Source organism: Phaethon aethereus, assembly GCF_964289735.1.
Source record: "Phaethon aethereus genome assembly, chromosome: 16".
NCBI classification, from domain to species: Eukaryota; Metazoa; Chordata; class Aves; order Phaethontiformes; family Phaethontidae; genus Phaethon; species Phaethon aethereus.
In genome coordinates, this window is record NC_138592.1 from 10,938,012 (window position 1) to 10,965,190 (window position 27,179).

Consider the following 27,179-nt stretch of genomic DNA (forward strand, 5'->3'; position numbering starts at 1 on the left):
CACGGTTCCTAACAGTCACCCTTGAACAGAAAGGCAAGAGGATTTATCTTTTAATATAAATCCGCTGTTTTTATTAAACAGGATTAACAATCAACTGTCCAGAATCCAAACAAGCAACTCTTCTTCAGCAACAATTTTTTGGGGAAAAATTACCCCCAAAAAGCCTGGTTCTTACCGCAATCACGTTCTTAAAAGTGATCTTTTATCATTTGCTTTATAAAAGTAAGAAATCCACTCTCTCATATCCATCTGTCTAGCTATATATATATGGGTATATATGCACCATGTACTTCAGAGATGAGTATTCTACTCAGAAGACAAATATGGAAGCCCAGAAAGAATGGAAATACTCCCAGCACACGGTCGCCGCTGGCTGAGACTGGACCAGTCTCACCCCTACCTGTGGTAATGGTGACCACGGCCCCTTGTCAAAGGCAACTTTTTTGGTACAGCATCTTTGGAGTAAGCATCTTATCAGACACCTGGGATGCTAAAGCACACCACACATAAGAAAATGATGGTCTCTTCTCTGGATGCACGGCTCTATTGCATATTAAGTAAAAACACTATAATGCACCAAAATCGCTTAGGAATTTTGGTGAATATTTCTGTATAAATTCTCCACCAAACTGAAGATCTGACTTCTAGCCAGCGTTGTGGTTGAGTGAGAGAAGCAATTCAGATGGGACCTGAGTCAATATGTGACATCGGGCCCTAGCTTATTAATTTACTTGTTCAATTTTAATGGCGCCTAAAGATTATGTCAAGTCAGGAAGAGGGCAGAATGGTTAAAACAGGCGATCGAGCATGGTTTTTTCAAGTCCTAAACAAAGATAAAGGAAGAGCAAACTGCAGTTCACAGGAATTCTCCGGGATGGGTACAAAACCGGGAAAAGTCCGAGAAGGCAGAGTTTGGCCCAAAATGCTAAAAATATGTTCCAACTTCCTATGCATGTGTGAGCATGGTCACGGCCAGCTGTGAGCACAGCTGGAGCCTGAGCCCAAGGTGTGCGCCTCTGCAGCGGCGACACTGGGAAGCCTGCTACACGGGAGTCCTTGCCCAAGAAAGGATGCCAAAAAAAAAAATTATTTTTTTTTTAATGCCCTTCAGACCTGCGCGCAGGCAAGAGCACCAGCTGCCAGCTCCTTCTTGTTCCAGTCTTGTTAGTATAGGACTAACCCTGGGTAAATACAGCTGCGGCCAAACCCTCCTACCCACGCGGACAGGAATAAAGCCGCTGCTTCCGAAGCGCCAGCTTGCTCCCCGTCAGCACTAACCTGTTTCCTAGAAAGGTGAAGATTAACCCAGGCCACAGTCACAGCTAAAGGTGGTTATTTCTGCACGGCAGACAAGGGGCAGGACAGATAAAGCAGGGAAAGAGGGGAAAACAAAAAAAGCAGCGGAGGTTCTGCCGTTCCCGTTTGCAGTACAGGTGACCGGCAGATGGAGAGGGGAGTCGGGCCAGGAGGCAGTTCCAGTCTGCTGGCACAACAGCAAGATAGGAAGCTGGATACCCATTTGGGAGACAGTTTGAGGGGGTGATAGGTAGGTGTATGTGATAGCCTGATTCTGGTTAGCACTGCAAGGGTTAACACAGGGGGCCAGTAAGAGAGACCTACTCCCAGCACCTTCTCCCAGTGCTCCCGCTAGCGCAGAGAAGAGCCAAGCACGCACGGAGAAGGGCCAGTGCTCCTCGCTGGCTCGCCGGGGTGGGTCACGATGCGTCGGGGACCATCCCGTAGGCTTCATACAGCGTGTTGAGCAGCTCCTGCTTTTCCTTCTCGGGCAAGAAGCTGGACTGAGCCGCGTTGATGTTCTGGGGAGGCAGAGGGGGAACACAAGGGAGACATTAAGACTCGTCAGACATGAACACGTAGCTGTGTACATCCAAACACCTGGCTCTGAGCAGCAGCAGGCGAGGGACAGTGTTTCCACTCCAAGATTCATTTCCACGGCCTCGGTTTACAGGGCAAGTGCTCTGGCCCGCTGCTAGCAACAGTCCTGAGAGGAAGGAGGCAGGCACAGAGCAGAGGCCTTTAAATACTTTAATACAGCCCAGCACCCCCGGGCTCCGAGCCGCCCTTGCTCCTCCTTCCAGACCCAGAAAGGGGTGTCTGTAGGAGAAAGGGACTCCTAGTCCCCCGGCCAGAGCTCCGAGCAGGACTGACGCTCTCTCGTAACGTGCATCCTGCACTTCCCAATCCAAGCAAGTATCTTGGGAGACTTGCAGGTGAAAGTGCTGAGTGTGACGCTCGATGCAAACCAGGAAAGCTTGCCCTGGTAACCAGGTAAGTCAAACTCCCAACAGCTATCCTGCCTTTCTGCCTTGGGTCAGTAATCAGAAAACCAAGGATGTAATCAAGACACATAAATGACTGCGTGTGCCAAAACCGAAGCCAGCAGTCACTGCGTTTCCAGCTCAGTTGTTGCATCCTCGTGTTACACGTGCAAAACTGCAAGCACGTTTGTAGCTGCTGAACCTTGCTAACTTCTGGGCCAGGCCTTGAAATAACCTACCTGCAATTCCAAATCCAGAGAAAAAAAAAGCAACAGGCACCTTCCTTCCTTACCGCTAAGACCTGCTGTGAGGATGTCAGTGGGCAATTTCCACTCTGATCTGCTACCCATAAAGCCCAAAGCAGCCAGCCCGAGCGACGCAAGCCCTGCAGAGCCCACCCTGCACAGGGCACTCGGATCCTCCAGCCCCCGGCCCCGGCGGCGCTCCCAGCATCACCCCCAGCCAGCTCGGCAGCCCTCCTCGGCCTCCTGCTTACCACGCCAGTGCGGGATTTTCTGATTTCTACCCAAAACTCTTCAAAGAGAAAAAAGCGGGTTGTTCCGGGCTGCGCCAGGACATCAGCAGAGCATTCGGCTGAGGGCAACTTACCACTCTCTTGAACTCCTCTTCAGTGAAGCCCATGTAGTCCTTCACTATGCTGTAATCCTTGTCAATATTGGAGTTAAAGATGAGGGGGTCGTCTGTGTTTATAGAATAGTTAGCTCGATCCTTCCTAAACCTGTAAGGAAATCAGGTTGAACCGGTGGGTGAAACGCTGGATGCGGCGCTGGCGTTGCACTTCTCAGGGTAAAACGCAGTAAAGGCAAAACCTCACAGCTGGCGCTGCCGCACGCAAACACGGGGCTCGGCTGGCCGCACCACCGCTCTGCGCTCCTCTGCTTCTCCGCTGCGGCGCAGAGCGGGGCATCTTACCCTGAGGTACAGCAACCTCGGCTCTCGCCCACAAACTGGGGCTAACGGCCGGTGTGCAGCATCTCGCGCCCCACAGCCCAGAGCAGGGGCAGGAGGGACAGGACAGCCTCCCCGAGGGCCCCCGCACCCCCTCCGGCTGCACCGGGCCCCTCTGTGCCGAAGGGCGAGGGTGTACCGCAGTTTCCTAAGGTTACATATGCGTTACCTTTGTAAAGCAATAAAATAGCTGTAATAAACCCAAATCCTGGTTATTTAAGATTGCACGTAATTGAGAAGTCTTACTGTGCTACTGGATGTTTCCCAAAGTCCGGAAGACATGCTCCAGTGAGATAACTGGACCAAGGGCAGACCTGTTTGGAGGAGTTAAAGGTGAAAACCAGAATCAACCACGCAGTTCTGAACGCCAGCTGTGTAGGCAGATAGCGAAGCATGCTGGCAAAGCCAGATAACAGGTTTAGAGCTTTGCTCGCAGCTTAACCCTCAGCGCTGCGCTGATGGAGCGTTGCACGTCCCAGGACACGAAGAGCCCACAGCCTGCGTGACAGCGGCAGGAGCCAGTGGGACATTTCCCCTGGCCAGTCAGCCACCAGCCATATGTCGACCACAGTTAAGAAACCCCTGACGTTAAGTATATACATATATATTCCATATATTATTAGTCGGATACACCGATTCTGGGGAAAAGCCAAGGAAATCTGCCCATGCACAGTAATTCCCAGGCACTTCCACCCTCCAACCAGACAGGCTCTGGTGCAGCATTCTCACTAGTGGGAGGAGCGACCTGCTGGCTTGAGGTATATAAATTAGTGAATAAGCCTTCCAAAATTTATTCTCAACTAGACCAGGATCCATTTTGCTCTGCTACGCACCTCCTGCAAGCTGCTGTGTGCACCAGTGCTCCGTGCAGCAAAGATGCCAGCAAACAGTCAGGTGTCACCACCATTTTTGCTGTGGAGCTTTGGGCATCTGGGTCACCGTACACGTGGTCAGCACGCGGGTGTCCATCGTGGCCCAAGCGAGGGCTGGTTTTCCACTCGGACAACAGCTACCTGGCTGTCACCCTCCCACCGCACATCCTTACCTCAAAATGCATCTTTGCTCTCAACAGCTCCTTGTAGAGCTCGGGGTCCTCCAGGACGTGGTAGCCATGGCCAATGCGCTCGGCCTTCAGGAGATAAACCGCCTAGAGAACACGGGAAAGCCACGTACAGCCTGCGAGCACCCGCTCAGCTCCCGCCTGCCCAGAGACCCCTGCCCCACCAGCACAGCCTGTGCCACCGAGCCAGCTCTGGGGAGGTCCTTCTTGGAGCCATCGGGGCCAGACCTCTGCCTGGGTCCCCGACGTTCGCTCGGCTATGAATGAGGAGAGGACTTGGGCTCCCTTCTGCCCGGGGCAGGGGGTGCAGGGGCACTCCCCACCCTGCCCCTCTCTCTGCCCCAGGATGCCCCAGTCCAGCTCATGCTCCCACAAGCCAGAAGCTCCTCGTACCTCCTTGATCATGGCAGGTGGGCCAGCCTCCCCAGCATGGACGGTGCGATGAATCCCACACCTTTCAGCTTCCTGCAAAGCAAGGGAGGACATACTCCTGTCCCATCACCCGCAGCAAGGTCAGCGAGCCCCTGGGCTGGCACCGCTCTCGGGGGCACAGCAAGCAACAGGGCTCTGCGTGAAGAGCCCCCAGATCACGAGCCCTGCACCCCGAGAGGCACGCTGTCTGCTGTAGCACCAGCTGCAGGAGAAGAGCTCAGTAACGCCAGACACAGAGAAACTTAGAAAGCCTGGTTACCCTCCCCTGGAGCCCAGCCAGACCCCTCAGGGTCTTTTAATACCGGGTGAGCTCACCACTCTCTCCTCTCCAGACAGCAGCAAGCTCGAAGCTCTCCTTCCTCCACCCACTTGTCCTTCTGCATGAACCTTGCAGCAGTTCCTGTCTTTGAAACTTCTACCTTTTTGGCTGGCTGCAGCCAGGTGGGAGAATCTGAAAGCCCCTGGGGCAGAGATGAAGCGATGCTCCGACACCGAGCGTCTCCCTCCTGTAAGGAGCTGGGTGGGAGGCAGCCCAGCTGGGAGGACCCTGCGGGTTTGGCTTCAGGGGCACTTTGAGATGTGCCTCCCGGCCATCCCAAAAAACTCCTTGCCAGGGTGACCACCCTGGGCTTTGGGAAGCTGCACAGCCTCGAGGGAAGCCCAGCTCTGCCTTGCTGGAGAAAGGCCACCCAGCTGGTGGCGGCGGGCAGGCTGCAAGCCCCGTCTCGCAGCAGACACTCTTCCCGGGCACTGCTTCAGGGCTTTTCACTCATGATTTTTTTTTCAGTTACTTAATTTTCAGCTCCTCACGTGCTGCACACGCAGGCCCTGCCTGGGACATCTACAGAAGAGCCTGTGTACATCAACCCAAAAGGCACTCTGTGCTCCCTACATTTAAGTGAGTGTTGATTTTTCCCAAACAGATATATTTTTTTTTTTTTTTTACACTTTTAAAAATAACAAAATCCCTCTGGTCAAAGTACCAGACCAAGAAGAAAGACAGACTCACACCAGCACTAAGATTTTTCACTTGTTTCTACATGGGATGAAGACAAACCGGAAACTCTTGTTCCCCCACTCCCAAGACAGGCATCCCCGACTATCCCAACAGGAGCCAGGGCTACAAGCAGAGGGGTCAGGAACACCACACGCACCAGGACCTCCCCACTAACCCTCCTGGCCACTGGAGCCTGACACCCCCCTCCCCTTCATCATCCAGGAGGGAGCTTGTGTCTAACATCCATCCATGGGCATATCTTCCCTGGAGCAACTTAATCCCTTTTTCAACCGAGGATACATGGTGCTTCCCTTGGCTTCTCCTCCAAGAATTGCTGCCTCCTTGGACGCGGTGGTCCTGGGACCCTCGGCTGTACGTTCCTGCCCCGGTGCTCCTCCACAGCCAGCAGCCACAGTCGAATTTTCCCCTTTATCTGCTCTTTCCCCTCTCCCCGAGAGCTCCCGCGCAGAACACGCCCGCCCGAGGGACACCACAAGTCTCTCCGATTTCCCTGGAGGCAGTGCGTACCCCCCGGAACACAGCAGCAGTACTTATGGGGATGCACTTCCCTGCCAAGGGAAGGCCAACGCTCGGGAATGGGGTTTGCTTCAGCACCTCCGAGCCTGGGCGAGTCCCTTGCACAGGGACGAGACGGGAGCCTGGACGTGGGTTCTGCCAGACTGGAAAGGTCAGTCTCTTCCACCCTGGGCCACGGGTGGTTTTGGCGAGGCCCAGGAGCAGACCCCAGCCCAGCAGCCGGGTGCTGCTGGTGGGGACATGGGCTCCATGTCACTCGCGCCGCACTCCGCGCTCCCGGGTAGCGTGCCGAGCTCCAGCTCTAACGCCGTATTTAAGCAATGATGCCTGCCATTAATCATTTAGCAAAAGTATTTGTTTATATTTCCTATTTAACAGAATGTTTTTAATAGCTGCAACGAATTTTTAAGCTGTCCCAGCTGTTTGTAGTCTGAATAACATACTCTGTGTCCCCTTACGCACATCCCCTCAATGTACGTTTTTCTCATCATTTCTTTTAAGAAGCTTATTAAACAAACCTCATAAGCCTTCTTATGCTCGGAGGAATTCTCCACCTTGAGGGACTCATCCCCAGCCAGGTCGATGGCCACCACAGAGTTGTTTCGATACTTCTTGCAGAGCTCCACCACCTCTGGAGACCAGCCTGGAAGAGACAGTGCCAGGGTTCAGGAGAAAGCACTGGTAAGAGTCACACCATCAGCATTTCTCTGAAAAAATCTTGGTGCTATAACTAGGCGGCTAGAGCTATTTTCTTTGGTATTTCCTCAAATTTGATGGTCAAAAAGAAAGCTAACAAACTCCTAGAAAGGTCTGTCATCTTCAGGCAAGTAAAAGCTGTCGATTAGTCCATTGTCAATGAAAGGGAACTCAAATGCATTTACCAGCTATAAAACTGCTCTCTGCTCACTTTGAGCAAGGGGGGGGAAGAAAAAAAGAAAAAGAAAAAAACCCTCCAAACACAGTGGTGATTGCTGCAGTTTGCCCAAGGTAAGCTGAACTGCACAGCCCAGGTGCTGTAACACGGTGTGTGGGAGGAATCCCTCAACCCGCTCCTGAGCTTTCACCCCATCCCAGGCTGGGCAAGGCGGGGAAGGGGAAGAACCGGCCCATCGGACGTGTTGTGCCATGGGGGAGTTAGGAGGGATCTCTGGGGGACCCCTGTACAAGTCAGCCCTGCCCTGTTGCAGAGCATCCTCGACTCCCCAGGACAAGATGATGGATGCTACTCCTGGTGGGAAGGAGCTGGTCAGCCTCCTGGAAGGTGACCTTTAACACTCACAAAGTTTTATCTTTTTGGCATCAGTGACCAAAAACTACTTCAGAGTTATCTCTAAGCAGGATAGATAACCTCTGAGAAAGGACATGCATCTATTAACTCATACAGCACTTACCCTTAGCAAAAAGGCCAAGAAACAGGGATAAACTGTAGTGTTAATAATCAACAGGCATCTGCTGCGCATGTACAACCCCAAAATCATACGAACATATAAGAACACGTGTGCAATTTCTTCTTTTTTCATCACTTTCCAACTCACCAGATTAGAGCCATTATTTTATTAACAAGTTTAATATGAGCTGGTTCTGGTTTTCTCTCAACCCTTCACAAATTACAGGGTTGCTTCTCACTGGGCAGCACATCCCAAATGTGCCACTAGAACTCCTGTATCGAGCGCATCACTGACTCCGGGTGAGAGCTGGTGCCCTGGTACAGAGGCACGAACATGCCAACTCGGACGTCTGCCCCAGCGATCCCTCCTGCTGCGCAAGCACACGCCGCACGTGCCCTCGGATGCTCCCGGCACCTTCTGCCTTTACCACCTGTGCATTGGCAGGGACTATAGGCGCAGGCAAGTGTGACACTGCCTTACAGCTTCCCAGTTTCTACAAAGAAAAGGGTTTTCTTCCTCGAAACCAGAAATTTAAGGGTCAAGTTTTCAAAGTATTGTTTGGGGTTGATTACGCAGGCAGGAAAAAAACCCACTCTCAAATCTCCCAGTTTCCAAGAACATAATTTTTCACATTTCTAGACACAAATTAACCATGTACTCGTTAGCAAAACTCTTTCCACCTTCTACCCTACTAAGCCTACATAAAACTGTTGTGAGATATGAAGATATTCGTAACAAAGTCTTCATGTAAGACAGCTACTGTCATACAAACTTCCCTAGAGGAAGACGCTCACAGAAGTCAGCAGCCCAGTGAAACACTGAAAATTAGGTTTTTTCCCTATTCTGGCTCACAGCACCTGTTACCGACAAGGTTCAGAGCTGCCGATTTTATAAAAAACACTTTATACGTCTGGCTAAAGCATATTTTACTTGTCTTTCTAGAGCCTGCAGCCAACAGATCCTCTGGCTGACCCACGTCCAGGCTAATGAAGAAGCATGCCGCTGTAGCAGCACGATCGTGAGCGGGGAAAATTTCACGTCTGACTCCATAGGAAACGCGAGATCTCACGCCTGGTCCTCCTGCCGGGACCGTTTGCTCTCAGACCCACCGGACGGTCGCGGCAGACGTGGCCGCTCACTTCGGCAACGGCTTCAACTGGCCCTCGAGCTGGGAGCGAGGTACGAGCAGAAATGGCACCTCCACCAGGAGAGGAGAGAAGAGCCCATTTTGTGCCTCTAGTGAGACTTTTCAGATACTGGTTGTACCCACAGACCCCACTCTCGCATCCAGCAGACCCCTTCCCCACAGTTTAAGGGAGCAGAGGACCCCCCCCAGAGAAAAAACTACATCTCAGTGCTGTCTGGTCCCTCATGGGACCCAGGGCCACAGGACCCGGGCTTTCCCCACATCTCTGCGGGACCTGAACCCAGGGGACGTCACCCCCCGCCACGCGTCAGGGAAGGGGAGCAGAGCAGCAGGGGAGCTGCAATACATTACTTGGCATATGGCGCATGCAGCATAGAATAGACCTGGCTTTGATGCGGAAATCCCTTTCTCCATCCTGTAGTCCCTGATTTACGAGGTTAACGACTTCATCTGGAGTGAGGTCTCCCCTGCAGGGAAGAAAAGCCGTCAGCGAGAGGCCGGACACCCACCAGGGAGGCAGGCAGGACCTGCCCAGCCCAGCATCCCCACGGGACACCCCAGCAAAACCCAGGCTGCCTGGGGTCCCACTCGCCTTAGCAGCCAGAGGAGCCCGACAAGGCCGCCAGAGCTGAAGAGCACTTTTTACACCCATGCCATGCCCAGATTTACCAGATGTCAGGCACAAAAGCATGCAAAGACGATAGTAAGATTTAGAAAAATCTCCAAGAACTCGGGCAGGATTTGCATCCCGCCGAGGAACCTGCTCTCTGCCAGAGCATCGCATCAGGGCACCCAACTGCCTGCAGCCGGGCAGGGGCAAGCACGGGGGCTCAGCACAGCTCGTCATGCAAGGGGCCACGGAGCCCAGCACCGATTCAGTCGGAGGCACACATCACAGAGGGGGTGACGAGTAAAGAAGGAATCGGGATCGGATGGCCAGCCCCCTCCAACATTGCCCACCGTCTCCACCAGCTCAAATTCACGTTTTGCAGGCAGACGACCCGTGTCTGAACGCTGCTCTCCCTCGCACAGAGAGCAGCTTCAAGCACGGCTGCTGCTCTGCCCAGGCAGAATTAGGTGCCCAAAGCAAGGGACGTTAAAACACGGCAGCACACAGAGATGTTATAAGGGGAAAAATCCTATCGATGGGGAAGAGAGGTAGAAGAGCGCCGGCGCTCGCTGTGTTGGAGGAGAGAGGAGGTTTGGTTACACCAGACTTTGAACACACGCTGGCTGCTCCACGCCCCACCAGCCACCCACCGGCTCCCCGGCACAGTGGGATCACTCACTCGGTCTGGCCCCAGGGGATGGGATCCACGCGGCAGTTGGCCAGGAGGTGAGGGCTGTACCGGACCTCCACGTAGATGACTCCTTCTTTTGCTTTCGTTTCCACGAGCTCGTAGGCGATCCTTCTCACTGCCTCACGGTCACCCCTGCAGGGACAGCAGTGGGACCCATCACCGGGACTCGTCACCCTCAGGGCACAATGGGGACAGGCGAGGTGACCTCCAAGGCTGAGCAATGTTAGCCAAATGGTCCTGCCAAGGGTTGAGGGGGAAGAAGCAAAAAAGGGGTGTACTTACGCAATGGCAGGCATGTAGTGATTAAACTTCTCTAGAAACTGGGTAAGTGTCAGTGGTGTTTTGTAGCTGACATGCTTCAGGAGGTCGTCAACAGTGCTGCCGGGGAGAGGAACTCCTCTTTTCCTGGAAATGAAGCCACGTGTTACTGATGGGGAAGGCTATTGCATTTTTAATCAATCCGTTCCATACAGCAATCGCATCCCAAGCTGGCAGCATTAAGAGCCGTTTCTTCACAGAAAAGATACGGCACACGTTGTCCTTCCAAAATCTCCTTGCAGATGCAGCCCTGAATCTCAGCGGGGAGAAAGGCAATCCAAAACACAGGCGAAGCACAAACAAATTGAAATACAGGCCCAGACTGACCCGGCAGGAACACAGCCAGAGCACATTTTAAGCTGAAGGAGTTCATCTAAAGGGGCTCTGGATTATTTCTTGGCTCCTCCTAGTCCTAGCAGCAGAATTGCCAAAATTCCTTAGAAAAGTTAATTTCCACTTATGCAGGCTCGAAGGCTTGAAAAATCACGGAGATGCTCCCCAGCCCAGGATCACGCACGCAGAAGCGTGGCGGCTCGTGGATTTAATGCCGGCAGCTTCCACGAGCGAGCTGGTTCCCAAGCCCAACAACTTCTCTGATGGGGACACCTCCCACGCAGGAGTTCACGGCAGTCCCAACAACTGCTCTCATCAAAGGGATGGAGATGGTAAAGCCCACCTAAACGCTTCCAAAGGGGAAGAGCCCGTTTGTCCCTGGAGCACCTGGTGTCTCGGGTGGGTGGAGGTGTCCCCAGTGGGGCGACAGCCAGGCTCGAGGGGGCTGGGAGCCGAGGACACCGCATGCGTCCCAGGCAGGCTTCGCCACCCACACCCCACAGGCTGTGTCTCTGCCCATGAACGCCAACCTAAATTAGGAATAACTAGATAGTTGGTTTTATCCTGAATTCCAGCCAGTTGATGGATCTCTCTGCTAACGGAGACAAAACATCACAGACAGCTTTCGCAGCCCGATGCCACCAGCCGTCCTGGTGAGGAACCCGCAGGGAAGCAGCTCAAACGACCCCGCTCTTGGGCACAGTAATCGCCCGTTCCCCACTCAGGCAGGAAGGAAACCAGCCCCACACTCAGCCTTCACATGCCATCTGCACAGATTAAGTCACCGGCACTCGGCAGGACACGTTCATCACTGCCAAGGCGTCCGTTTTCCTCCCCACCTCACCCTTTCCATGGCGCTGACACATTGGTCCCTGCTCCCGGAACCAGCCCGCGTGAGGTGCTGGCGTCGGCTCTCCGGCTGAAGGGGTCTGGTGGATCCTGCCAGCGCGGCTTTGGGAGCTGCTGCTGCCCCATCCAACCCACCTGGTAGCCGGGACCCTTCCTGCTGCAGAGCTGCCGCAGGGGAACGCGCTCGTGCCCACCGGCACCTCGGCACCCTGCCAGGTCCAGCCACGGGCAGCACCACACACACCGTCCCACTGCAGAGAGGACAGCGCTCCCAGGGACAGCGAGCCCCGGCAGCCCCGTGAGGGGTCTGCCACAGCCCTAAACCCCTCGGCTGGGCAGGGGGGATGCAAAGCCTGCCCCAGACCTGACAGAACTGGAGCCAAAGTTTCTAAAAACGGCCGAGTTCAGTGGCTGCCCCAGCGGGCTTGTGCATCCCAGCAGCTTCGGGCTATTCGTATGTGGTCAGCCACCACCCGGCAAATTTATTTCCAGCTCTTTACCTTTAAAAATAAACCACCCTTCTGTGTCCAGGGTGAGGTTATTGAGGCAGTCCCTACACTCCTGCGCTGCCCCGCTGCCTTTACATTTGCGCGAGCGCTTGTTTCAGAGCCCCTGAATAGCACGGCTTGCTCCAGCCCAGCCAAGCCCAGCACCCGAGGGCTGGCAGCTCCGGGGGATGCCAGGGCTGTTTAAAAATAAGAGGGAACTGGGCACACACTCAGGCAATGAAGATTTCTGCCCTAAGCAAGAGGGAAGCGTGGAAGCCTCAGATGGCTGGTGTCTCCCGGGCCTCAGGGCTCCTGCAGCCCTCCTGAGTGACTACACGGGCGTCTGTCCTCTGCTGACAGATGGACCCAGGGAGTCAGCACCGACTCTTCTGTCCATCGGGACTCGTCTTCCAGCCCTGCAGCCCACCAGTGGCTCAGCTCGCTGTGCTGATGTCCTGCAATGAATGAGATGGACATCTCTCATCCACCTTCTTTATTCCGACTGCACTGCAAAACGTATGGCCACTCTGGAAAAAGCTGCTTTAGAAAGAGTATTCCCCGCTAGGATCACATTGCCTTGGAGTCTGCAGAGCTCACAAGATGCCAGAACCGTTTCCTACCCTCCTCAGAACTGATTTCCTCCCCAAATTACCAGGGTTGTGCCTAAGAGCTGTTCACCAAAATCTTTAAGCTTGCCACTTTTCCAAACTGAGGGTATCTGCTCACATCTCTTAGCTTTTTGAACAGCGACAGCTGGAAGGAGTCTTAAGTTTATTTTACTTAGAACCATGGAGCCAGGTCCTTGCACCAGTTAATCATTCACACTGGTGCTTCCCGCACAAGCTGGACCGGAGTGAGAAGATGCACGTGGGCTCTGTCAAGGAAACAAGAGTCACTGTTTCCTCTCTAAGGCACGGCCAAGTGCCTTCCCAGGCCACTCTCACACGAGCACGACTCCTCGGCTGCTGGCACCAGGCAGACCATCTGGGGCTGAGGCACACAGCAGCAGGGCAGGGAGGAGCACCCAAGCTGGTTTTTCCTCCCTCCCTGCCCTCTACGGCACCACCACCAAGACGACGCTCCCAGCCTGCTTTCATTTTACTCGCTTTTGCAATTAGGAGCGTGGAAAAAGCAGTGAGAATACACCGACTCTGCCGGGGACACGCCAGACGGCTCTGCTCACGAGACGTCGCCTGCACTATTCTCACGGTGGCTGCTCTTAGCTTGCCCGGCTCACAGGACCGACGACCGCCTCGGTCACGCCTCTGCTATCAGCGCGGCCCCACCGCGACACTGCGCTTCGGGAAGCGCTCGGCAGCCTCGCATCGTGCAGCCGGAGGACCGGCCCGTGCCGAGGCGAGACCAGCGCCGGCCAGGCTTGCTGCCTGCGCAGCCAGGGAGGGAGCTCTCCCTGCCTGCCCGCACAAGCGCTTCCGTCGGAGAGCTGGACGAGCGGAAGGGATGATGCTTTTGGACTGCAGCTTCCAGGGTTTCTTGCCCCTGTAACTCACCTGCCGAAGTGCAAGATTGTTTCTGGTCTAATGGCTCCATCCAGGTGGACATGAAGTTCAACCTGGAATAAGATAAAGAGAAATTGGTGAAGTACTCTCAGAGCTGCAGCAAAAGTTGAGAGATAAGCCGCTGGTGCTAACACAGGTATAAATGCAGCCAATACAGGGACAAAGTCATGACAAGGAAGCACAAAAAGGTGTTTAAAATACCATCATCACAAAGTTTATTTTTCAATATCTACGTATTGTCTAAATATTTTCTTACTCCTGCTGCAGCTCACACATTTAAAAGATCTTTAGAAACTTATTGTTTCCAGTAATCTTCAGGAACTGCCCCATCCTTATTTAGCTTGCACGGTTTGGAGTTGGGGAAGGGTGAAAAGCCAAAGCCCAAACACCTTCGCTTTCCAGCTTGCTCCTTCTTGAATTCACAGACACCCAAGCATCAGTTCATTTCCTAAGAGTCATTACACAAAACCTTTGACTTCACTTCCAAGAATCAGTTCCTAATATATTGCTAATTACTTGGTATTATCAGAGCATACAGACTTTCTAATCCTACACATGGAGTCAGTCCCATGGTACAAGGTGCCGTAAAAAATCAAGAGTTGCCCCATAGAGCTAACGAGCTGGTTTCAAAATAAAACACTTAAATTTTGACTCATTAAAAATAGGACAGTAACTCAGATCTCTTCACTCTGAAACCCTGTTTCCTGATTATTGCTGAAACAATGGATTTTGGAGAAAGATCCCCAGAAAAGTAAAAGCAAGTTTTTTCCATTAGGCAGCTGGGGCTTTTGGAGGAACATGACAAATGTAATTTGGAAGTCAAACGGGGAAGGAAAATATTAGCCGTAAAGTGTTTCAGCTAGATCTTCATATTTCCAGAACTGTTTTCTTTAAAGCAATGGAATAGCCTACAAAATACATACTTAATCTAATATTTTTTTAATGAAGCTGTAGAGCAGCAACTTAATACACAAAGTTCTTGTTAGTTATAACATTGTGCAACTTTTCCTGTGTGGATGATCGCTGCAGGATGCCGAGGGCAAGAATTGAGTAGGATTCAGAAGAGGACTGGATATTCGCATGGACAACTAAACTGCCCAGGGTAACTAATTAAAGTCCACAGACCCTCTGGCATCAGGGCACATATCAAACAGTAACTACGAGGAGCTGGACGAAAAATAAGTCTCTACAAGCAGGAGAAGACACCCACTGCTGCCCTCACCGTCTGGCCAGGGCTTTCATGGACTGCTTCTGCTGCAAAGGGCCATCATCGCCGGGGCGGGACAGCGCACGGGCTCGGGCCGCCTGTGCAGGACAGACACGGAGCTACCGCTGAAACATGCGCTGGTGGGATGCGAAATGCAGGCGCCGGGCTCAGGGCAGCTCGACATACTGATCCTGCACCATTGCAATCAGCTGGCCCAGGGGTCATGAATATCCCCACTGACACCCCTGCTAGCAGGTTGTAAAGAGAGTTGCCTGTTGCTTCTCCTACCCTTAAGACATGATCTGAATCTACAGGGATGAAGATTTGAAAAGGGCAAAACCTGATCTTTCTCCCCACCTCGAGTTACGCAATCCAGCTTATGAGGACTAAATGTCCTGAGAAGCAGCAGATAAAATAACAGACTACGGACATGATCTGCATCGCCAGATGTGGACGCCTGGCACATTTTCCACTCTTGAGCTCCGATTCCTATTTCAAAACCATGCAAGCTCCATTCCTTGAGGTTTCAACAGCCCTGGTGACCTTCTGATGGAGTTACAGGCTTGAAACTCGCTCATGCTGGATAAAAAAAACCCAAGCAACCCAAACCTACTGGGGGTCTTCTCACCCCACACATTTCTCAAGCATTTCCTGCAAGAACATCCCGACACGACACTTCCATCAATGAGAAAGCAAATTCAGCGCTGTCCTTCACCCATGCAAGCCACCTCTTTCGGCTGCTGCTGCTGGCAAGATGCTTATAAAGCAGCAAGGTTCCTCTCCAGCACCAGCAACAGACTCTTTCTCCACTGCCGTGCATTTCTTGGGTCTAGAGCGACCTAAACTAAGTGCTAAGTAACTCTTCTGCAATGCTACTCAACCCAAGACTTTGTGGGGTTCCTCAAGACCAGTGCTCGGGGGGCGGTTTTCTCCAGTTGGGAATGATCTAAGGCTACCTAGCTTACCAAGGGACATCGAGGTGAAGAAGTAAAGGCGTGTCCGCAAGGGTCTCCACCGAGAGCCGGCCCCAGGTAAGGATGCAATCAGCCGAGGCACCACTGAGGGCTCAGCTGCCCCGCGCACCCCGCTCGCAAACCCCGCAGGTGGCCGGGTCTGTGGGAGGCTGCTCGCGCAGATTGCGCTGCGCTCTCCTCCTGCGTGTTTGTTTTGGGTAAACAAAGCACAAGGCTTCTCCAGATACAAGTGGGTGACCTGACCTTGCTTTAGGTCAAGGAAAGTACCCAGATAAAGATGAAAGAGTTTTCTCTGAATTGTGGCTCCAGGAGACGATGCCTGAGCAAGCAGAAATAAGGTGAACGCAGGAGCCCAGCACCCCTCCCAGGGCCCTGCACCTCGGCACACAGAGGTCCACGCACGCGTGGTCTCCCACCCCAAGCCCTCCAGTTTATTTGGAGAGGAAGCCTGCGCACACAGATTAAATAGGGATCTCGACGCTCGCTCCGGGACCCCAACAGCACCACAGGCTGCACCAGCACCCGAGAGGAGCTTCCAGCCACGCCGGAACTGGCGATGCCTTCCTTCTCCACAGCAAACCGGGACGTGGCGAGGTTTGTGCTGACAAAAAATGAGAAAGCAGCAGAGTTCCCAAACGCTTTCCTGGGGCAGAAGCTCTGCTCTTCCCGCAGCTGCAGCGAGGCCCCTCAGGACCACCGCTGTGCAGCCCTCCTTCCGCACCTCCACGGCGCTGCAGCTGAGAGCGAGTTCACTGACCGATGGCCACTGCGTCAAAAAACCATAGTGCAACTCAGTAAAACCTCCGAGTTTTACTGGAGAGCGGTCCACAGCCACAGGGGTGAGTTCAAAAGACATAACTGGCCATAAATTGTGCGTCCTCAGCACAGACAACCCCCAGCAAGGCTGTGAGAGCAAACCGAGCGCTTTTCGTTTTTATGCAAAAAAAGTTTTAGCTCAAGCACGGCATGTGACTCATTAGTGCAGATATCAGCAGGTTGGTTCAACTTAAAAAAAAAGAAGTTTTAAGGGCTTTGGTGTGACTTTTCCCTTATGAAAATATTACAACGTTTTCTTTGAAACTTAATAAGCTTCAAAAATAAATTCAAATACAAAATGAGGTACTTCAAACAAAGCTGTTCCGTTCAAAGATCAAGTCTGGTTATTTTCAATGTAGTGAAATTAAGAGGAAAAAGTTAACCAAACATTCAAAGTACTTTCAGCTACAGTCAACCCAACAGAATTTCTCTATTACTCTACGGTTTGCTCAGCGGACCATAGCAGAGCAGTTAACTGCTCAGTTCGCCTATTATGTGGCGCAAAAAGTACCGTCCAAGCTAAGGCACTTGAGGGAATTTCTGTATTAGGTGGTCTTAGGGTCTTTTTAAAAATATATGCAATGAACAAAGTCAGCCCCAACACCATGGCAAAAGTAACACCAGCCTCACCTTTTATTTTGATGGTTTCCAGCAGATGTTAATAGATAATCCAGGCAGCCGCTAAAGTTGCATCATTTTAAAACCCTTAGCGGTGACTTTGCCCGGGATTATTTATCAGCACATTAAAAGGTGATAATTCAAAGTTCACTCTATTGATCTCAATAACTGAAAAACAGAGTAATTACAGCTGTCAATTGTTAGATACACGTGGCAGGAAAATGTTAGAGATCAAAATTCAACAAGAGATAAGACAAATTCCAATCACAAGCAGGAACAGTGCTCTCAAATACGGTTTTATGAAAGCGAGCCATCAGGAGCCAAGTTCTCCTCATCATAAACTCACCACAAACACTGTTTAGAAGCACCAGGTGAGACCAGGGCAAGAGGGATGGGAAGCAGAAGCAGCACAGCATTATCCTCACACCTGACCGCACGCACAAACACGTTTTGGAGATGAATCTGCTGTACGCTTTATGGTTTGAGCCTTTAAAAGAGAAAGGTGGGAGACTACAAGACCCACTTGTAGGTCAAGACCTGCTGCTCCGTTGCCAGAAGTATTTGTGCTTTCTAGAGATGCATTCATACGATACCGGGCTTTGGTGGCTGAGGAGGAGGACGCTCCCACGCAGAGCAGCCTTCGTGCAGTTCCTCCCGGCACCAACCGCTCGGCCTCCGCCGAGCTCGGTACGAGGCTCCTGGTGCCGTTCACAGGCGACGGAGGCTGCGCACCACCCTCCTGCATGGCCACGTCCTCCCCGAGCCGTCACAGACCTCGCACCCGCACGTGGCTGGAACGAGGCGCTTCGGAGCAATAAGCAGAGTCCTTGCGCTTCGAGCGGCACCAAGCCAACCCCTTACTGCCATCACGTTTGACCAGCGGAGCCAGGAAGGTATCTGAGAACGCGCCTGCGGCGCATTACCGAAGGTATGAGCGCGCTCACCCCTGCGTAAGGTACGGCTGAGCTCGACGCGGCCTCGGCGGCACCGGGCTTCGACCCATGCCAAGCCGGTCAGGGGTCAGGTTGTGCGCGAGAAGGGGATGAGCCAAAGAAAACATCATTCCCAGGTGTACCCTCATGCATTTGCGCTCTCCACAGTAAGGAACACTTTTTAATTTTTTTTTTTTAATTTTTTTTTGTGTTTTTAAGTTTTTTACCCAAGGCAGATACCTGTACTATCGGCTCAGCGTAGATGGGCAGGTCTGTCGCAAGCAGGGGAGGCTGCAGTGTTACAGGGAGCGGGGCAGGATGCCCACCCAAACCCCCCGGCTACAGCCCGCGCTCTGCAGCAGAGCGGGCACCGTCGCTGCCATCCGGATTTGGTCACCAGGCGCTCTCCTAACCATTGACAGGACACACACAGCTACAGCCAGTTCTGGCCACCCTTCCCAACTCCTGGCTCCGAAGGGCACGTCGGAGACAACTGCCTGCCTTTGGGTAGGGACAGGCCCCGAAATGCTGTGACACACAGAGTGCCCCAGGAGGGCTTGCAGGACCCCCCACCCAACGTGACCTGAGCTTATTTTGGAAACAAGCACCCAGCAGCAGAGCTACAGCAGCTACCGGGAAAGTCGGGTCTGACCCCAGAAGCCCCCGTTCCCATCCTGCTCCCTGCACTGTGGCTCACGGCACATGGGAGCCGCAGGAGAAAGAGCCACGAGTCCCAGTGGCCCCTGGGGGTTGGTCTGGGGGGAGAGGAGCCAGCAGTGAGCAAGGACACCGTCTCTGCTCCGGTGGTGGAGCAGATGGGAAGAGGCTGATGGTCAGCATCCAAGGAATTGAAGTCTCTTCTGTTCTTTTATGGCCCACAATAAGCAGGGTTCAAAGTCACCCCCCGGCAACCCCCACAGCTCCCTGTTCATCCACTGCAGTCGCTGAGAGTCAGCGGGTTCCCAAAAAACGCAGAGGCAGCCCCAGCCCCGCATTCAGCTGGGGCTCAAAGCTGCTCCAGTTACCAGAAACGTCTCTAAAACGGAAAACTGATCGTTCCCGATAGCAGAGGGTCCAGGGGAATGAATAGGGCTCATTAACTGACTTCAGACCCCTTCCTCCCCCCCCGCCCCAAGCCTGACTTAGCAGGTTCACAGGACTGAAAGGGACTGCCTGACTCAGGAAAACCAGTCTCGTAACTGCCGGCAATCAGACAACAGAACCCTGATCTTAGCGGTCAAACCCTGCACAATTTTTCCCAGGTGTCTCTCTTCAGCACCCCGCTCTCCCACATGCTGGAAAAGCGGGAAGAAGTACAAGTGAAAGAAGAACTTAACTTGCTTCTCTCAGCCAAAAGTTTAAAATCAGTGAGGTCAACCACCAGCTTTTATTCTTAGTGGAGCCAATGAAATGCCAACATCTCCCCAAATTGAAGTAGCCTCAAAAAGGCTCTAACCATTAGCAGATGTCAATGCTCCCTGGATTTCGGTATCAAGGTTTGCCTGCTATTGCATGGGTCACCTTCCCCAAGAGGGAAACATCAGGCAGCAACGGAACAAAGCACAAATCAGACACACAGGCTTTTCGAAGTATGCTAGATGTTTCTGGTGGCGAGCTCAAACTAAGAGATAAAAGGTTTGGGAGTGGTAGGGGATGCAAACACCAGCAAAAAAAAACCCCACTCTTTTGGGTTTTTGGAGGCAATCTTCTTCCCTGGGAAAGCCACACACAATTGCCACCACTCAGGTTCTCCCCGAGCGGGACCGCCACAACCCTCCCATCCCTTTCCTTGGTCTCCCCTGCCCCGGCCCTGTGCTGCCCACCAAGAGCCCAAGCCTGCCCGGCAGTCAGCACCGGAGCACGAAGGCAGGCAGGCAGCGAAAACCCGCTCCCGGTACGTCAGCTTACCCAGACCACAGCCGGCAGGCTGAGCTGTCCCGCAGCACAGGCAGCGCTCTGCCATCAGGTACAGGGTTATTGCTAACCACATCTGTTCCATCTTCTTCCATCTCAACTTTTTTTTATAATCTGATTAACAAACATGTTACTGTATGATCCTACTCAAGATGGATTTATACAGCGCTTGGTGAGAGTGAAAGACTGGAGTGAAAGACTCTGACAGCAGTAACCAAGATGGTATCTCGGGTATCTGAGGAATAACTGAACTAAATGTTTAAGACAAAAGAAACACCACAACCAAAAAAAGGAAGACAAAACCAAACAACAACAAAAAACCCACAACAAAACCAAACCTCCAAACAAAACAAAACAAAACAAAACCAAGAGAAACGTTTGTTTTAGCAGACCAAGGCCACGGTCAGCCTATCGGAAGGGCTTGCCTGTGCCCAGCCGGGCTACCAGCGCACCTCCCGCCCCGGTCGGGCGCTGGGATGTCCCCGCCGCTGGCAGCCGGGGCCTCACCGCTCCGGCGGCGGGTCGGTGTGCGGGATGTCCGCGACACCCGGGGCAGCTCCTGCCTGTCCCTGCGGGGAGCGCCGGGCCGGGACAGCGCAGACCCCGGCTTGTACCGCCGAGGGACACCTCAGGGCTCAGCCGCCGTGCCCCGGCTCCCACGCCGCCTCACCCCCGGAGTATGCCCCGGTTCCGGCCGCGGGGCACAGCACCTCGGCCGCGGGGCATGCTCCGGTTCCCGGCCCCGCGCCTCCGGCAGCGCCGTCACCTCACCTTGGGGTCCCCGAAGGCGCACAGCCCCCGCTCCATGCTGCTCCTCCGCGCCGCTCCGCGCCCGCCGCCCCGCTCGGCTGCTGCCGGCCCGCCCCGGCCCGGCTCGCCCGCCCCCTGCCGGGCCCGCCCCGCCCCGCGCAGCGCCGAGCACCGCGGCATCCCGGCGCGCTCCTGCCGCCCCGAGACCCCGCAGCCCCTCCCGGTGATGCCCCCGCTCGCCTTTTCCTCGGGAGCGGAGAGCCCGGACGGAGTCGCTCCTCCGACGGTGACAGCCGAGGAAAACAGCACCCAGTACAATGGCAGCTCAGCTTGCAGAACTGGGACGCGGCCTCCGGCTTTGGTGGTAGTCTCAAGCCAATGCAACAATATTTGTTTTAACCTAAAAAGGACTTAATTGTTCAGCTTAAGAGCAACCACCCCTCACCCCCTCTCCTGCTTACAAAACTGCTGCTGCTTGGCGGCTCACTCATTTTGTCCGATGGCTTTTCAGTCTTGCTTGGTCCATCATACACCTGCTTTCAGCTCCTGCAAACTCATGCTCAGCATTTCGTTTCTTATTTTTAGCGACCTGGCCATGTTTTACACTGCTCCTCTGCCTCCCACCTTCCTCTCCCACAGGCGATGCACATGGCAGCCCGCATCATTGAGGGACACCGGGGCAAAAAGTCCTGCTCCTCCCCACCAAGCATGGCTTCCGTGGAACGGGAGAAAGCAGAGCGCTCAGCCAGTCCTGGAGCTCCCCACAAATGCACCCATTTAGCGCAAGGCAAATCTGCAAGGTGGAACCACTCCCCAGAGTGGGCTTTGAGGAACATCTCTTGGGTCTTGGCACAGCCCCAGGTGAGATGAGATCCAAGCTGCCCAGAGGATGCTGGGCAAGCAGGTGATGTTTCCAAAATGACTGCAGAGTCAAGGACCACAGTTTTGTTCTGCACGACTGGAGTTCAGCTGCTCAGGTGAGGCCATCCCCAGACCGCGGGCCCTTTCTGCAGGCAGCCTTAGAGGTGGAAACCACTATATCAACGTAAAATTCTACTATTACTTAGGCTGGCATGTAAGCAGAGAAAGCACTTGGGGTGTGAACGCTACCACAAATGGTTGGAAAATAAAGTTTCCTCTTCTCCTTCCCCAGCTGTGTTTACACCAGAGGGACACTGTTTGTGGAAGCTGGCAGCAGGGGATTAGCTACGCCGGAGCCCTGCCTGCGGGGACGGGGAGGGCTGGGCGCTCCTCCAGCCCCGTGCAGTCACTGCCACGCTGCCACCCCAGCAAGGTGACATGAACAGCCCAGGGGAGCGAGCAGCCCTGAAGGTGAGGGCTCTAAACTGGTGCTAGGCACTGCTTGGTGAACACAGGACGTGCTGCAGACTCATTGCTCCACAGGGAAATGTCACCGGCATCCCTTGTCACTCCACCCCAGCTTTGCCATGAGAACAGTGATGGAATTTCTGCCCCAAAGCCAAGTAGGCATTGAGAAAACAGCAGTTTTTCAGCTTGAATCCCAAGGTCATTTGGGTATGTGCACTGCAGCAGAGCCCATGGGAAAAGCATAGGGCTTGACTGGGGAGGAAAGTTCATCAACATGTTCTCTCCTATTAAGTACCACCTTTCAGAGATGCCCTGACTGCATCCACACTGTAGAGCTGAAAGCACATTAGCCACAGTTAGCTGGCAAAAATATTCTTTTCAAAATAGTGACTGGCAGGAGAAAGTAACTGTTAGCTGCCAAGCACGATGCCAGGGCTTTCAGGAGCCTGTGGGATGGAGCAGCACTAAACCAGGCTCACAGGAAGCCAGCAGGAATAAGCAGCAGGTATTTTATGCACTAAAGCTTGTGATTTCTGAAGCCATGAAAAGGTGAGACTTTTTCAGGCTCCCAAACCTTTGCAAGCACTGAATTTGAGTAAAACTCCCCTGAGTGTGCACAGAGGGTCTGGGCAGAAATAAAATGCTTGAGAGTGCAAATTAGCAACTGGGCATGAAACTGTCCCTGGGCAAGGTGAGCTCTGGCTCACATGGACCATTTCACCTCCACATCACAGGCTTTTTCAGCAGCCACTTGAAAAACATCTATTTTGCCTGGAGAACATCCCACAGCATCACGTCTGACAACTTCTTCAAAGCAGCTATAGCATAAGCGGTCCCAGTGTGAATACATGCTGCTGTCTAATGGTCTTCTGTCGGCACAGCCTTGCTCGATGTGTCATCTACACTGGGAAGACAGAGGTCACTTAAAGCCTTTGATATTAAAAGGAAATTACAAGGTAAAAATAGCATGTCGGCAATTTTCTGCTGGGAGAAGGGTTGTTGGCAAAGGTCAGAGAGAGGCAAATGGGGCTGAACTGGCCCCATCGACTAGGAAGGGTGCAGTAAGGGTTTTTTTGATTGTTTTTTTCTGCTTAGCAAATACACACATGCTGCAGACTCAGCTCTTTGCAGGAGTGTCAACACCAGGACTGCGTAGTGCATTCATCGCACGTAACTGTGTTGTGGAGCATTAGAAATAAGGCTTGGACTGATTTTAGTTGACCTGACCCTGATCCACTTCATCCATCTTCACCACTGGCTTAATCGAGTAGTTGTGACAACCGCTGTACTATCGATATTAAATGAATGTTTTCCTACAGCAAACACCACATGTCTCTGCAGCCAGAAGGCTCAAGAACAGGAGCTTTATTTAATGGTTGATGGTGATTTCCCACCTGGGAAGCCAAAGGGACACAGACGGGGACCTCTGTTCCACCCAAACCCTCGCTTAGATGTCTATGTCAACACTTCATACCTCATTTGCTTTCCCTTCCATTTTGGTCCTACCTTTGAGTCGCTTGTAAAGACAGACTGCCCTGTACTCTGCTCAGCTTTGAGGAATGGCGCTGCTGACCTGGAGGAGACCAGACCCCTCTCCATCCCTTCAGGATGACGGATGCTCCCCAGAGCCTCGCTGTTAGGAATAGAAAGCAAACAACAACTCAGGGGGAAAACACAGTTATGAAGGGCCCCCGTGTGATTTTGCTCACTCGGTTCACATCGCTGGCCTGAGTTGGGAGCCTGTCCTGACCCCTGCAAGCAGGAGGGGAGGCAGTCCCAGGCATGCAGGCAGGAGGGTGCGCATCTGGGCAGCTGCAGGAGCACCAGTTCGGCTGCTTCCCCATGGCTGCTGGAGTGAGGGTGAGGGATCCAGTGCACATGCTAACAGGGCTGGAGGACACAAGAGGCACCTCAGGCCACATTACCATGGGTGGAGGCCACCACAGGCTAGCAGAGACAGTGAGAGGGACAGGGACACACCTCATGCCTGGGGTGCTCTGGCCAAGTACAAGGCACCACATGAGGTGGCTCTGGGGCCATCCCCAGAGGAAGTGACTGCTCATCTGCACAGCCTGCCCATGGCTCTAGTCTCTGTTGTCGACTGTTTCTCTCTTGTATTTTTAGAAAAATCCCAGGCAGCAAAGTAGGGGTAAAACTGATCTTGGAAGCTATTCCAATGCTTATTTCCCAGGAGCTATATTTAAACCTGCTCCCTTTCTCTTGCCCCCACAGGTTAATACCAGCTGTGTGTCAGGATTGCTGACACCTGCAAAGAGCTTTCAAAAAAAGTATGCTTATGCTAGGCTTAGATTTTTTTTAAAAAAAACAAACACTTCTCCATTTTGGTTTGTGGTTGTTTGTTTTTTTACTAGATACCAAAGAGTGTCACGCTACAGCTCATTAAGTGGCTAAGGGAGGATAAAGTGTTTAGATGAATTAATTGTACCAGTAAGATATTATAAATGCTGCTGTCATGTATAAACATGACATGCTGCTATACTGGTCATTTTTGCAAGAGTAGACGCTGTCAGCCCAAACATCCATTGCTTCTGCAAAATTTTTGTTTTTGAGACAAAGCCCTAACCTATCTCAGCATTTCCCATTTAACTTCTGCAGCTCCCCTGCAGGGCAGAGAAAACCTCTGCCCCAGGGCAAGCCATTGCCAGTCCTCATACTGGAGCCACTGGTGGGAACTCAGCTGCAACCCGCTTGATTCCTGCTGGGGATCACAGGACCCTGAATTCAATGGGAAAGGCAAAAACCCAGCTGAGGAGCCACCCTGCTCCCTGAAGGGACTTAATTTCCCCTCTGCTCTCCAAGGAGCTGGAAGTAGTCCCAACACTGGCCTCTGAAAGCAGAAGCAGGTCCCGCATCCCACCATGATCGCAGACAGACCTTCCCCCAGCTCTCCATCAGCAGGGAGTGGGTGATGGGCTTTTCCTAAGGATATTCATGCAACTGCAGCCCCAAGAGCATGAGGGCAACCACAGGGTGCCACCAAGCGGCTCCGTGGAGGGCTGATGGCTACCAGGGTATGCCTGGGACGTGCCACCGGGCAAAGCTGGCTGGGGGCTGCTGCCCGGCACAGCCCTTGCACCACTAAATGAAGCGCCAGCCTGAAAACAGAAAGACCTGTTAACCTCCACAGTGGACCCCCCAGGACGTACCCTAGGGTACGGATGAGGCTATCCTGGGGTACGGATGAGGCTATCCTGTAAGCAGGTTGCCTTTTCCCATTGCAGGGTGTTTCTGAGCAGGCAGAAGCGCGCGCCTGGCTGATGACAACGTGCCCGGCGCAGCCGCCTGGGCACACGGGCGCATCCCGGGGCGCAGCCGCCGGCAGAGCCACGTGGGCCGCTGCGAGCCTGCTGTGCTGATCCCCTAACCGGATTAAGGCTGTAACACGGAGGGCCGGTTCGCACCGAGCATCAGGCCATGCTAATGTATTTCAACCCCCTCCGAACATCTCCTGGACCAGAAGGGGTGCCTGAACTGAGGCATGGGCTGCTCAGGACACAGGTATAGCACAGCTTTAAAGGTGATACAGCAGAGAAGAGGCAGAGCAACACGGTGCCACTGCCTTGGGCTGTGGAAGAGCAGTGGTCTGGCTCTGGCGGCATTTCAGACCTGGAAATGCCTCTGAGGCTGGAAGCTGTGGGTTGTCCAAGGATAAAAGGCAGCCCTGCTCTTGCCCAGCTCTTCCGATCACAGGGTGCAGATGGACCCGCTGCCCGCAGGCACGAAGAGCACACGGTCCCCGCAGCATGGGGCAGCTCTACCTTGGTGGGAGCACCACCCTTCCCTCTGCCCTACCCGCTGTGTCAGCCCATCTCACGGCATTAAAACCAAGCACGCAAGTTCAAGACCAAGGGTAACATCACCACAAATGGAAGCAGGTTTCACCTTGCCATGCCACAGAGGTGAGGTACAGACAGCGTGTCTCCGCCTGGGCCCTTGGGCTCTGGCTGCCCTTTGATTTCTCCTGTGGGTAAAGAGGAGCCGCCAACTCCACCGTGTGGAACGACATGGCCCTGTCCCTCTTGCGCCAGCACTGTCAAGTGGAGCTGAGAGAAATCTGAACCAGCCACAGCAACTAAGACAGAAACCTCATTGGGATGTGGCCTCTTCCCAGGTTAAGGCTAACATCATTATCAGCCATGAGCATCCTGAGGAGGCCAGGAGATAAAGGGGTGGGTGGGTATAAGACTTCCCTGGCCAAGCACACTGGAAGAAACCCATCACCTTCACCACAACGGTTGATGCCTCAGGCACTGGAGGCAGGCTTAGCTGCCAGGGAATTACTGAACCTGGTACTACTTGCAAGACTGGAGCCACCTTCCCACCAGTAGCTGGTTGGCATGATGAGAGGTGGCCCCTCCTGCCTGGGTCAGTGCCCAGAGACCTCCACCACACAGCCCCCCGGTGCCTGCACCCGAGGGAAGCCCAGCCCAGGCACACACCACTCCCTCCTTGCCCTGGCCCAAATTTTCACAAAGGGAAACCCAGAGACAAGAGTGGGTTGTGAGCCAGGCATGCTCCAGCAGGTCCCAGTGGGTCCCCACACCATGCTGGGGCAGGTCCCAGTGCAGCTCAGTCCAATTCCCAGGAATAAGGAAGTGGGTTCATTGCTGGGGCACATTATTCTGTTATGTTGTTCTTTAAATAAACACATCCCCTATTCAAGGCACGGGGTGTAACAGAGCTGGGACTCAGCACCGCAGCTCTGCCGCCCTGAGCAAAGCCTTTCAGGAGCACTCAGGGGAGCCAAGGGGTGAGGCAGGGCAGAGCCATCCTCACCATTTTGCAGGAGGAAGAACAGAGAGGATTAGGCCCCTCTCACTCTGCTGAGGTCGCTGCCCTCCTTGTAGACACCATGCACCAGACACCAAGATTTGCACCCAGATTCAGCCCAGCCTGGCACAACATGCTTCTCCTGAGGGTTTTTAGCACCATCTCAAAAGGCACAGCTCACCTGCAGATCAAAGCCTCTGCAGGAGCAGCAGCATTGTGTCCAGGCTGAG

At 53.4% G+C, this 27,179-nt stretch overlaps 1 protein-coding gene across 1 annotated transcript; it reads right to left on the reverse strand.

Annotated features, from left to right (window-relative positions):
• Positions 1-1,715: 1,715 nt before the first annotated feature.
• On the reverse strand, positions 1,716-20,886 carry ADA (adenosine deaminase; the record flags this gene model as incomplete). Its single annotated transcript, XM_082007009.1, has 11 exons — positions 1,716-1,817; positions 2,889-3,018; positions 3,495-3,562; positions 4,294-4,395; positions 4,702-4,773; positions 6,793-6,917; positions 9,161-9,276; positions 10,099-10,242; positions 10,393-10,515; positions 13,610-13,671; positions 20,851-20,886. 11 exons carry the CDS (start codon positions 20,884-20,886, stop codon positions 1,716-1,718), a joined length of 1,080 nt encoding a protein of 359 aa, XP_081863135.1.
• Between the last annotated feature and the right edge of the window lie 6,293 nt (positions 20,887-27,179).